The following is a 12,338-nucleotide window of genomic DNA, read 5'->3' as shown; positions in this document are numbered from 1 at the left end:
TTGAGGACCAAGCAAAACTCTTCTCGTTTGCTGGGATTGTTTAGTCATTGCATAATGCAAAGCCACTTCCAAAATGTGTCACGCCGCAACAATCGTGCCTCAGACCATATTTGGCACCTATTTGACAGATACTGTAAATGTCACCACCCTTGGACGAGCAAATGTGTCGTGTCTTGTTTTCAGACGGTCGTGAAACAATAGTACAATGACATAACAGGCCCGGGTGGAGTGTTGGTGAAAGTTTTTGGCAGAAGTAGTGAAATAACTCACGCTATATACTTAAGTAGAAATACAGATTCATGTATGAAACCCGACGGCAAAAAAGGTAAAAGAACTGGTACTCATTAAACTCCTTTACAAATGTAAAAGTAAAAAAGGACTGACTTGTAAAAGTACTTAAGTACAAAAGAAAACATATTTTTTACTGTCAACCATATACAACAATGCATGTTTTGATAGCTTGATTACAAAAAAAGAAAACTTCTCTGGACCAGTGCAACATTTGTGTGTGTGTGTGTGCGTGCGCACATGTGTAAAACTGTGCCCCCTCTGACAAAACCCCTGGCCCAAGCCCAGCTCCCCCAGTAAAACTGGTCGAGAAGCACCACGACTCTGAACACCAAATAGTAGTACAGTAACAAAGTATTTGTACTTCATACTTTCCACCAATGCTTTTTAGGAAGGAAAAAAAATGACCTAAATGTCTGTGAATTTAGAAAACCCCATGATTGTTTTTCTGGGGGGGGGTCAAGGGTTGCTGCTTTGTTTGCGACACGGCGCAAAATTGTTACGAGACCCAACAAGCTGGCAAAGAAACATTGGCCTGGCTTTCACAAAACGTGCGATTATTTGACAAACCCTAAAAACAACACCTCGGTGCCCCGCTGTATTCCTCCTCAATGGCTTGATGGATGGTGGTTTACAAGCCTCATTAACGGCACAAAAGCCCAGAGTCAATTAAAAATCGGCTGGAAAACAGCTTTGAAAAGGTGATGCTTCGGAATCAAAAGGATGTGGAAGCCCACCGAGCGCGTGACCCCCAAAACACCCTCGTAATTTGATGAGGACTTTGATTGTGAGTCGCCACCTTCATGTTGGGGGTGAGAAGTACTAAGTGAGTGTTCAAAGACGAAGCCTGTCACGCTAATGTTTATCTGCTTATTGTGTGTCTGAGTGGCGTGTCATCAGGTGCATCTGGGCCTGTTGTTCCTGCCTTGGTAAAGGATGGTATTGGTTTCAACCTGTGAAGCTAACACATTTGGTACAGCTTTTATTAGCACCCTCTATTTGGAGTAAAGACAGGTAGTCTCGGGGTTTAGTCCAAGTCAAGACGAATACTTTACAGAGCTGAGATCAAGTCAAGACCATGATGTTAAGGCGCTCAGACCAAGGCAAGACCAAGACTTGAAAGAATAGTGACCAAGTCAATACCATGATGGAGGTCAAATCATGACGTTAAAGAGCTGAGACTAAGTCAAGACAAAGATGATAAGGAGCTTAAGATGAGTAAAGACCAAGATGTTGAGATTTTAAGATTAAGTCAAGACCAAGACTTTCGGCAGCAGAGAACAAGTCAAGACTGACACTTTGAGCGGTTGAGACTAAGTCAAGACCAAGACTTACAGGAATAGATACTGAGGGAGTCATTGGCCAGTGTGCTATTGTTCTCAATTTTTTGACTTGAGTTCGTTGTCACATTTCTGTGGGGCCAATTATATATTACTCGTGCACTCACTGTAGTTGTCTCGCCACGCTGCAGTATTTGCATATCTGTTGTTGACCAATACTGGCCACCCATGCCAGAGCAGCATCTGCTCCATTTGCACACTGATTGAGGAGTATCTGCAACATTTGCACAATCAACATTGTCCCAGGTTATCGCACTACTCGTCACTCTAAACCGCATACACTCCTTGAAGTCTCGGCGCCCTTTGCACAATGGTCATTGCACCGGACTATTGCAATATTAGTCTTTCGAAGTGCTCTAAGTGCCAGAGGACTCTGCATCTTTTTTCACAATTGTCAAAAAAATAAAAAATAAAAAATGTACCGCCATTACCAGATAACTAGCAACCCTTTATTGCTCAGTGACTGTTTTTTTTTTTTGTCAATGTCTTTATGTCTCAAAAGTGTTCTCTGTCAATTGACTGTCTGTTGTCATACTAGAGCGGCTCCAACTACCGGAGACAAATTCCTTGTGTGTTTTTTGGACATAACTTGGATTCTGATTCTGATTCTGACTGAGGCTATGTCAAAACAAACACTTTGAGGAGTTGAAACTAAGTCAAAGTCAAAGTAGCTTAGATTAAGTCACGACCAAGATCCTGAGGAGGTGAAATCCAGTCAAGACCAAGATTTTAAAGAGCTGAACTGAGTCAAGACTCAGACTATGAGTGGTTAAGACCAAGTCAAGATGAGACATTAGGGATCCAAAAACAAGTCAAGACTGGGTTTTGAGGGAATGAGACGGAGTCAAGACTAAGACTTTGAGGAGTTGCGTCGTTTCTTTTAGTATTCAGCACACACAAACTCGGCCACCTTGACGGCTATCCCCATCGTGTGTGTTTTAGTCGCAAATTTTCACCATGTGCCCCACCGCCTCCGTTGGCATCACCAAAACATTGGCGTTGAATACTCTCTGGCTGCGCCACTGAAGACCAGACCGCCCAAAAGTGGCTTCGTCACCGGGCCTGAGTACAACAACACTATTCTCGATTTTTTTTTTGAACAGGGTGACAGGTTTTAATATGCAAAGTGATGTCTATGACCTGGAAGATGATGAGACCTGAATCTTGGTCCTCAACCAGGGCTTTGCAGCTTGATAATGAGAAAGGAATGGCCAAAGTGCAGAACAACGTTAATGGTCAGAAAAAGCACTTGATGGGCCGCGCTGCCATTGGACCTCTTGGGTCAAGAAAATGTTCCAGAGTGGTTGGAGTGGAGTCCCCTCCTTGAGCCGCCTCTCCTGGCGTAGTAAGCTAGCCCGAACCTGCACTTCCACTCATCCTAATCGCCGAGCCCAATCCATTCTCCTGTCTAGCACCTCTTCAGAGGCCGCTCGCCCCCTTTGTTCTGACAATACACAAACGACCATTCAAATGGAGGCACTCTGTAATCAGTGAAATACTAGCCGCGGGGCTTTTTAGAGTAGGGGAAGAAAAAAGAAAAGGATAGAAAGCAAGACAGAAAAAGGGAAAGACAGAGAGAGAAAATCCATCCATGACCAATAGACTAACTACCTGTCTGGCGCTTTAGCAGCAGATGTTATTTGGGAAAAGAAGGAATATTGTGCCACTCCAGATCTACAACGTGAACGTTGGCTGGTATCTCCAAACAATGAGGGGGAAGAAAGGCCGGTTGCTTTGATGAACCTACATCAGGGGTTTTCCCATTTTTGGGGGCTAGGGAAATATTTCAAAAATATTTAACACCAGTTATCATAACTTCCACATGAACCCTTAAATGCCTTTGGAATGAAATGGCTGTCATAATGTTATGATGAGAGCAAAAAAGTGATGTTATGAGATTAAAGTTGTATTTTTCTGAGATAATGTCGTTACCTGATATCAAAGTCAAACGTTAACAAGGACAGTTATATAGTATTTTAATAACTCAATTTGAAAAATACAGTATTTTCGACAAAAAGTAACAGATTTTGATAACATTTGGTGTGTTGCTTCAGTACATTACAACACAATTATGAATATTTTTTTCATATGTAACAACTTTTCACAACAAAAGTAATTCAGAACGATGGGATTAGTTTTTCAATGATATTTGGTGTAAAGCCAGGTATATCAGAATGACAAATGTACTCATTTTCGTTCACAATTGCACACAAACGCTTGTTTGTAGTTGTATTTGGATGAAATCTGGTGTGTCGCTTAGGTGTGACCCAAGGACAAACGCAGTACTTTTTCAAATAGTGATCTGGATAATTTTTCTGAAAATGGCATGCACGCAATGTCAGCAAGTTGGCATGATGATGATGATGATGATTATGAGATACAGCAGGTGGACATGGTCTTCAATGTAATGAACGGTAATGTTTCGGGAAGTACAAAAAAAAAAAAAAAAAAAAGCCACATTAGAAGGGTCGAAGCAGGAGTAGCTAAGACACACAGTGGGCCTGTAAATCAAGCAAAAGCTCGGTGGAGTGTTGTAGTCGGTCAGGAAATGCATTACTATGACGTGTGGCCTTGTTTTGCATGGCTATTTATAAGACATCCCTCCTCCATGTTCACTCCTCTCCGGCAACCATTTTTACATTTTAAATCACGATGACATAGAGCCATGGGAGTAAACACTATCAGTGTTGGGGTACTTAAATCCAGAGAAGCACTTAAAACTATTCTTTGCATTGTTTTTTTGTTGTCCTTATTAATCCTTCATAAGGTATAAGACAATTGCATTTACTGTGTCTGTGCTAGATACTGTAATGTTTTCTGAATGGCGCCTTCCTTTCACAAAGTGACTAAATATCAATTTTGTGTGTGTAAAAGCGAGCTTGAACCTTCATCTAATCAGCTTAAGCGCATGGCTCCAATCAAGGGGGACCACATGCAACGAGCACAAGAGCTCCACAGAGCTCGGGGGCTTCAAGTCATTACAGATTTGAGCTTTTTGAAGTTCAGCGACTGACAAATTACCTTGTTGCGCTGGACTGCTTGGAGTGAACTATGTCTTTCAAATATCTGGTAAAAGTGGCGCCCGAGGCGACTTTGGAAACTGAGACGAGATGAATATGCTTTCGGTTTAGACAAAGCTGTGTTTTGGTGGCTGAATTTCGAATGTAAATTAAATGTGAGCGTACTTGAGGGATGACAAACCCAGTGTTTTGCTGCTTTAAGAAAACATTCAGTGAATTGTGCTGAACAAAGAACCTGGAAATATATACTGTCCACTACTCACAAAAAGTTCAGCATATTTGGCCTTTGGGTGAAATTTCAGTCCGAACCTAAAACGCACTTGCTCTTCTCTGACAAGGAGCTGAATGGTAAAATTCCGAGCAGGTGCTTGATCAATGACAATTTTTAAGGATGTCGATTTCTATGCCTTTCTGTGACTCTTCCAGTCTCTCTGTATCGTTACCCAACAGCTGTTGGATCCATGAACGGACCAATAATTGTCCTGTTTGAATCACAATCGGTATGCAAACAGTCCTCATCATCGTGATGTTCTCAGTGATTTTGACAATATGAGACCAAGACAACACCTAATAATTGCTCAACAGCTCCTTGTCATTGCGAGACTGGAAGAGCCACAGAAAGGCATAGCACTGGACGTCCTTGGGGGGTGGGGTCACAGAAACCTGCAATACAGTTACGTGCAGAGCCAACAGCGTTACCGCTGTGTGAGAGAAAGCACAACTGAGCACTCCGTGTGCTGTGTGAACCAACGCAATACCCGTTTGTGAACCGAAGTTCCACTGTACTACAATTCAATATTTTGTTACCCTCAGTTATCTGGGTAAACAATAACAACAACAAAAGAAATAAAAGGTACCAGTACTAGTTCCCATTCCATCCCTGCATTAGCGCATGAGCATAGGATTGCGATGCATGTGTATTCCTGCACCGATGACATCTAGCTGTGTTTTAATGCTCACCAATTAGGTGAAAAACAAACACAAATGCTCTTCTTAATCTCAACTTTTCATTTGTGAAACATGAACAAGACATGCTGGCAGTTGTAACTTCCTTTTGCAGACTTGCTAGTCAAAACTCCCCCCGCCTTTCCCCAAACTTGAGTCACCCTCGAAAAGTTCTGTCGAGAGAAGGGAAAAAGCTGCGAGTAGGTGCATTGAGGAATGCGGCTCACATCTCTGCCATAGCAGCCGGCGAGGTAATGCGCTCGCGTGTTGCCGCTTGTCGAGGTGAACGCGCCTGCCTCTTCTGTATTAATAAGCAAGCGTGTGTCCTATTGCTGTTGTACCCACTGGGCTCTGTTTTACGGGGCCAGGATTATTATTACTTTTTTTTTTAGTTTACGGGAAGACGTGATGATGAAGTCCCCCCCCCCCCATGCCTGTTTCATTGAAGTGCTCCCAAATCTTGCACCCCCCTCCACAAACACACCATTATATCCCCAGTAGAAGTAAATAATAAATACACCCTTGCCAAAGTGCACAACTGTCTGACAGGCTGGCATCAATTTTTATACAAGCACAGCGTCTGTGCCTTATAAACAGGTTGTCCCCCAAATGTACAGTACTTACCCTTTGATTGCCTGTTACTCATATATTACTTGTCTTTGTTTCAGGTGTAAATATCGTGTTCCCCTGCTGTCATACTGAGCACTGATCACTATAATCATTTAAATATCGTCGTGCATGGAGATACTAGTGAACCGACTCACAATTTTTGTATTTTTATTATTATTTTTATGCCCGCAATATTTTGAGGCTATTCAAATATGTTTACAATGTGTTAAGAAAACGTGTGTTTTAATAAGTTTTAGTGCGTTGAAAGCTTTTCATTTGCATGCAATTTTTTTTTGCAGACGCACTGTACGTGGAGGGAATGAGTTCAATACAGTGAGAAACAGAAGAAAATGGCTGGCAAGGACAATGACAGCTTCCCTTTGCGCTAATGTAAACATACCAGCGTGATCACTTTTTTCCCCCTCGGGGCAAAGCCATTGTTCAATTTCGAAAGCCTTCTGTGAGCGCCTGAAATGTTCCCTTCTCTTGCGCTGGTTTATTTTTGCTGGTATCCAGGTGATGCGCCCGCCTGTCACATCAAGTACAGACGGCCTTATTTCCTCTGAGCAAAGGTCAAAACAATCGACACGGGAGGGATGGGAGCGTGCGTGCGGGAAGGCGGGGGGTATTTACGGACCACACTTGTCAGTTTGAAGTGTGACACGTCAAGCTGCGCACTGCATACTGCTGTAAATGTGTCTGCAGATTTGGAAGTTGCAAGTTATGGATGTAAATATAATTGCGGGGTATGCAGAAAATAACCACCATCAAGACGTGTTCTATAGTCCCCATTAGGGCAGGGGTTCTCAAACGTTTAGTTTTTTATGGGGGGGGGGGACATTTTTGCAAGGACCCCTTATTATATAAAGGCCAATTACCATGTGCACCCCTAAATGACATTTAAAAAAAAGGTTTTCTATCTAAATATCACTGACCTGTTTAATAGAAGGAAATTATTATGTTTATATATATATATAAATATATATATTTATCTATCGTTGCGAGCTGATGTGCACTGCTTCTACTAACAACATACCTGCGAAAAGAGAGGAGCCAGTTTACAAAAGCACAGTGTTGACAATCTAGCAACTTTTCCAACCCATCTCGCGACTATTTTCTTAAAAAAGTGACTAGTGCCAGAAACAGACAACACGAGTGGAATTATTTTCACATTGTTTTGCGTAAGAAAGTAGCCTGGTGGACGACAATCATAAAGTCACTCGCGGTGAACATTTATACGTTGCAAATGAAGGGATTTATCCACACGTTGGAAACCTTTGACTCCGAGGTACAGTATGTGCTTCCAAGCCGTAAATATTTTCCTCAACCTGTACAACCCTTTATGAGAGAAAAGTGCTAGAAATTCACATTTATGTGATATGTCACGATCATATCAGAGCTTTTAATTGGTCCAAAGCTAAAGTAAGTAGGAATAACTGGTTTATTATGTCTTTCTTTTAACCATACAAAACGCCACACAGGAAGGCCAGAGCCGAGATTCGAACCTGGAACCTCAGGACTGTAAGACAGACATGCTAACCATTTATACATCGTGCTGCCCCTCTCCCTCTGCACATACGTCACGTCATCAGTTACATTTTAGCATTTTTAGCTTCAAATATTAGCAGCGGTTAGCTTCTTTTTACACTTGTCGGACAATATAACATTGGTTGTAGGGTTGTTAAAAGATTTATTTACAAAATATTCTCATGTGAAAAATCAAAAAAACCAAACAAATGAAACGTGGCTCAGCGTCCCGGTGTTGGATTGCGGACTTTCCACTGTCAAGGCAAATCAAAGTAAGACGTCATTACCACTGGGGGCCGCCAAAGTGTAAACTTGGCAGGCAATTCAAAAAAAGGATGCTCCGCTTCACCCCCCCCCCTCCCCCCCCCCCATTCCAACACATCTGTGCGTCCCAGTTTGAAGGGCAAACGGCGAGTTGCGTTCCAGTCCGCCGCATCATCATAACAACACTTAACAGCGTTACAGTATCACTGACCACATGTCAGAGCTCCAGAATTCAAATACGCTAGCGTTAACATGTTGACAACACCTGTTGTTGTGCAGCCAGTTTTTCAAAGACGACACACAGATGTGTTTAAAAAAAAAAAAAGAAGAGCGAGAGAATCCACTATCCCTTAAGGTAAACAAAAAAGACGGCGGCAAAGCATACGCCTACAAAAGTTACATATCTCTCACTTAAAGGGGACTTATGGAAAATTTACTTCAATAACATACTTCGACAAACAGTTGCTCGTCTGCCTGTCCACCCATCAAGTGTGAATTTCAACCAAGTAAATCTTTTATCTGACTATTTCAAAACATATTTTTGAGCGAACCCTTACACCTCAGTCACATAACAGGGAGGCTAATTTACATCAAGTTTCCCGCCCATGACTTGACCAACTAGGCTGAGCTAAGATCCAAAGCCATATTCAAGCTACTACGCTGTCTGAAACTTCATCATGGAGAGCATCTATCATTCCGAAACACCCACCCAAGAAGTAGTCCCCCGGTCGTCATGGTAACAAAACCCAGACTCGTTATTGGTCCAGTAATATATGAGGCGGAGTATCCAGCTGCTCATATAATAATACATAAATGCATTATATAAAAGCTGCATTTTTTTCATTTTCTTGTGTTTGTGAGATGCAGTGTTCAAATTGGCTTGATGATCCAAAACATTTACGCAAGAGTGAAAAATATGCAAATACTTTTTGACGGCACTGTACATGGCAAGTATTTGAAATTAATAAACGGGTTTTCACATATTCTCTCATGATGTGAAGTAACATTGGGCTACAAGAGCCAGCTGCTTTTAGGTATCAAAAATGGAATTATAAAAATGCAGGCCGGGCTTTTGCGAGTAGAAGCATTCTGACAGTGCTGCTCACATTCCCAAAAGAGATTCTGAAAGAACAGAGTGGAATGAGGTTGCATAATGTGCACCTTGGATTCACGGAAAAGAATGCCTACTCTTTTTGCAAAGCGTACGCTGACACATCCAGGACGTCTGAGGAGAAGCATGCGTACTGTGACGTTCTTGGCAGCAGCGATTTGTAGCTTAATTGATACTAGTTGCTACAAGCTGTGCTAACAATGGAGGTTAGGTGCTTTGACTCCTCAATCCGATGTTCCAACGGGCTCACTTTTGAGTCGCTAGATTTTGGTAGATTGTAAGGTTATGAGGTTCAGTCAAGAGGGGCTCCAGTACAAGCTCCTCCCCGTCACTTGAATTCTTTCTTTTTTATATATATATATACTTTCAATAAAGTGAACAAATACTCATTCAAGTAGCCATTCCAGGCTCAAACAAGTTCAAAGTGGAGACTTACGTCATTAACGCAGTAACTCAAGACATGAGTGAAAGCTGACGCCAATAAATAACATTTTGCAAGATAATGTCAGCCGTTAGTGTGGAGGTTACATACGATCTTCTAACATTACAAGACAGTCGTCGCCATCCGATTTGTTCGGCTTTGGACACCATTTTAAAAATGTCAGTAAGATACAGAAGTAGAGAAAAAGCCTGAGTAACTGATGCCACCGTAAATATACCATAAAGTCTGACCCCAAAAGAGTTGACTATTATTTGAAACACATCTTACCACATTACCCTAAAAAATAAATGGCTTACTGATGATTTGAATTCGAAAGAATAGCCGAGAAGTATGCCTGCACATGCACATTGGGTGGAGACTCGCCTCAACTTCCACTTACAACCCAGGCTAAACTTGGCTCCTCCTCCAATTGAGATGTATTACTTCAACGTTTATCCTGGACACTAATTACTACTTCCCCATTTAGCCAAAGCTTTGGCTCCATTTTGTGGCCGCTGAGGGAATTACACAAGGCGCACAAAAACTGCAATGCGATTTATTTATTTATTTCAGTGAATAACTGAGGGTGGGTTCCACAGAAAAAAAAACGGGAATTTGTGAATAGCAAACTGCGACCAGGAAGGGGTGCGCTGTACTCATAAACTCAGCAATTTGCAAACGGAAAAAAGGTAGAAATAAGGCCAAGATTGACTTGTTAACACCCCCTGGAAGTATACAAAAAAATGCCAATCCACAACATAGTAGCAGACATGTTTATCATGCTAACAAAAAGCTAAGCCTGAATATGACCAGGAAGTCAGCCATCTTGTGGGAATTTCAGCCATTCCAGGCATCAGATTTGAAGAATCTCACGGAGAATTAATCAAAACATTCGCACGACATTTTCTCGTTACTGTTGCTATTGTTGTACCACGGCCTAATAGTGCTTCCGCTCATGAACCTTTGCACGCCACACCACAAATCGTGTGTCAGTACCTCCGGGCTGCTGAATTCCGAGTCGACCACAAGAAGGGAAGCGTGCGCCGGGTGGATTTCCACGTGCCTCGTGCACGATCCGTCTCCGTTTTGGCGGGCGACGTCGTGCGTCATCCCGCGGCTGCATCACTTCCTCATGGCTGGGGGGCAAAAGAGGTTCAGCTGGGCCTAGAAGTGAAGTAATGGCTGACTCACACTTAAAGGTAATCAATTTGTTTCATTAAAAAGGCCCGGACTTCAGTGCCATCCAGTGGTGGTGGTGAAGCTTGAGAGCCTAATGAGGAGAAAGCTGGTTTCAAATCATGAGGAGCAATGAATTATCTTTGTGGAAGACAATAATTTAAACTGACCACTTGATGAAATATGTCAAATCGGCAAATGCTCATACCTACTTAGAAAAGATAAAAGCAGAAGAACATGGTTGGATTCTCAGAGGGACAACAAAATAATTCAATAATACTTTTTTTTTTTTTTTCCTGGGTTACTGAAGACTTCCTTTTATTGGTTCATGAAAAAAAAGTCCATCTGATCCAATCCATTGACATCCACCACCGGTAGTCATGCACAGAATGATCGTCAATCGTTTTGTCACATAAGCTTTGCAGTGGAACCTCCAAAACTGGTGGACTTCAAAGTTGCTCGAATTTCACTTTCCCCCCCCCCCGATAGGAAATAACTGAATTAAGCTGTAAATGTCACCAGTAACATTTTAACATTCCAAGCTGTCAAAGAACCTAACTGCTGTATAATAAAACTAGACTGGACTACAATTAAGTACTAATACTCAACATTTAACTAGTGGTGGGAATCGCAGATTAACTCCTGATGCGATAAGCGATCTCCCCGATTATCAATTTATTGGAGCAAAATCATGTATGATATACAGTATCCCAGTAAGCAAATGATGAATGAAAATGTAAAGAAATTTAGTTTTTTGTTTTGTAAAAGTACAACTAAGGGACAACGCTAGCCCAGTGCAACGACGCGAGGGCTACTGAGTGTTGCCAAATTTTCGTAATGTTGAACAACTTTCCCTTCTAGCATCTATCTTCACAAAAAGCAACGAGTCCCAAATCTAGCGTGTTTTTCCAGGGAAAGAGATGCTCACCCTAATTCATGACTGCAAATGGATGGCGCTTGCGTGAAGCCACCACCACTGGCTAATTGAACCATTTTCAGAAATAGAAAATAAAATATTTACTGGGTTATTTAACTTTACACTTAATGGGTGGGCAGGTACTCCAGAAACACAACAATCTGTAAACAAGGTGTTAATTTCCCTTAATATGTCCCCTTTAATTTAAAAGCTGGTATATCCAAAATATTAAAAAAGTCAAAATTGCCAATGATTTGATCCAGTTTTATCAATAATCAAAGCATCGTAAGAGAGAACAATACAACACAGCACCATGTTGATATTTTGATCGACTTTCTCCCAAAAATCTTCGGCAGAGGACATTTTTGGGTGTTCCAACTTTGGCGGTTCCACTGCACTATTATGAATTTCATATGCATTGATGATGGAATTTTTAAAAATCACATTATATGCTAAAGTTCTATGGTACTAAAATGATGATCTCGAACAAAGTCAGCTTTATAACGGTACAGTAGTGTGTTTTGCAGTAAAATGTCAATTTCATTTGATCGGGTACAGGCTCCAAAGCATACAGTAAAAATCTGAGGCTGCAACACAAGGGCGGATTGAGCATTATATCATCAAACACAAGAAAACTTGTTCAGCTGCCATACAAACACAATCATTCAAGAAAAATAGTTCATTAAACTGATAAAAACAACTACGTTATCCATTTATTCAC

The 12,338-nt window shown here is 41.5% G+C and overlaps 1 protein-coding gene across 5 annotated transcripts in view; it reads right to left on the bottom strand.

Annotated features, from left to right (window-relative positions):
• The window catches only part of fgf24 (fibroblast growth factor 24), a 59,272-nt gene that overhangs the window by 23,138 nt on the left and 23,796 nt on the right, over positions 1 to 12,338 (bottom strand). For all 5 annotated transcript variants that reach the window (XM_061786998.1, XM_061786997.1, XM_061786999.1 and 2 more), the window contains one exon: positions 10,522 to 10,661. In XM_061786998.1, the coding sequence (XP_061642982.1) occupies positions 10,522 to 10,661 (140 nt within the window). The remainder of the gene's footprint in view (positions 1 to 10,521; positions 10,662 to 12,338) is intronic.

The sequence above is a fragment of the Phyllopteryx taeniolatus genome, chromosome 10, assembly GCF_024500385.1.
Source record: "Phyllopteryx taeniolatus isolate TA_2022b chromosome 10, UOR_Ptae_1.2, whole genome shotgun sequence".
NCBI classification, from domain to species: Eukaryota; Metazoa; Chordata; class Actinopteri; order Syngnathiformes; family Syngnathidae; genus Phyllopteryx; species Phyllopteryx taeniolatus.
Note: the sequence above shows the minus strand (reverse complement) of the source record. Positions and strands in the feature narration are given on the sequence as shown.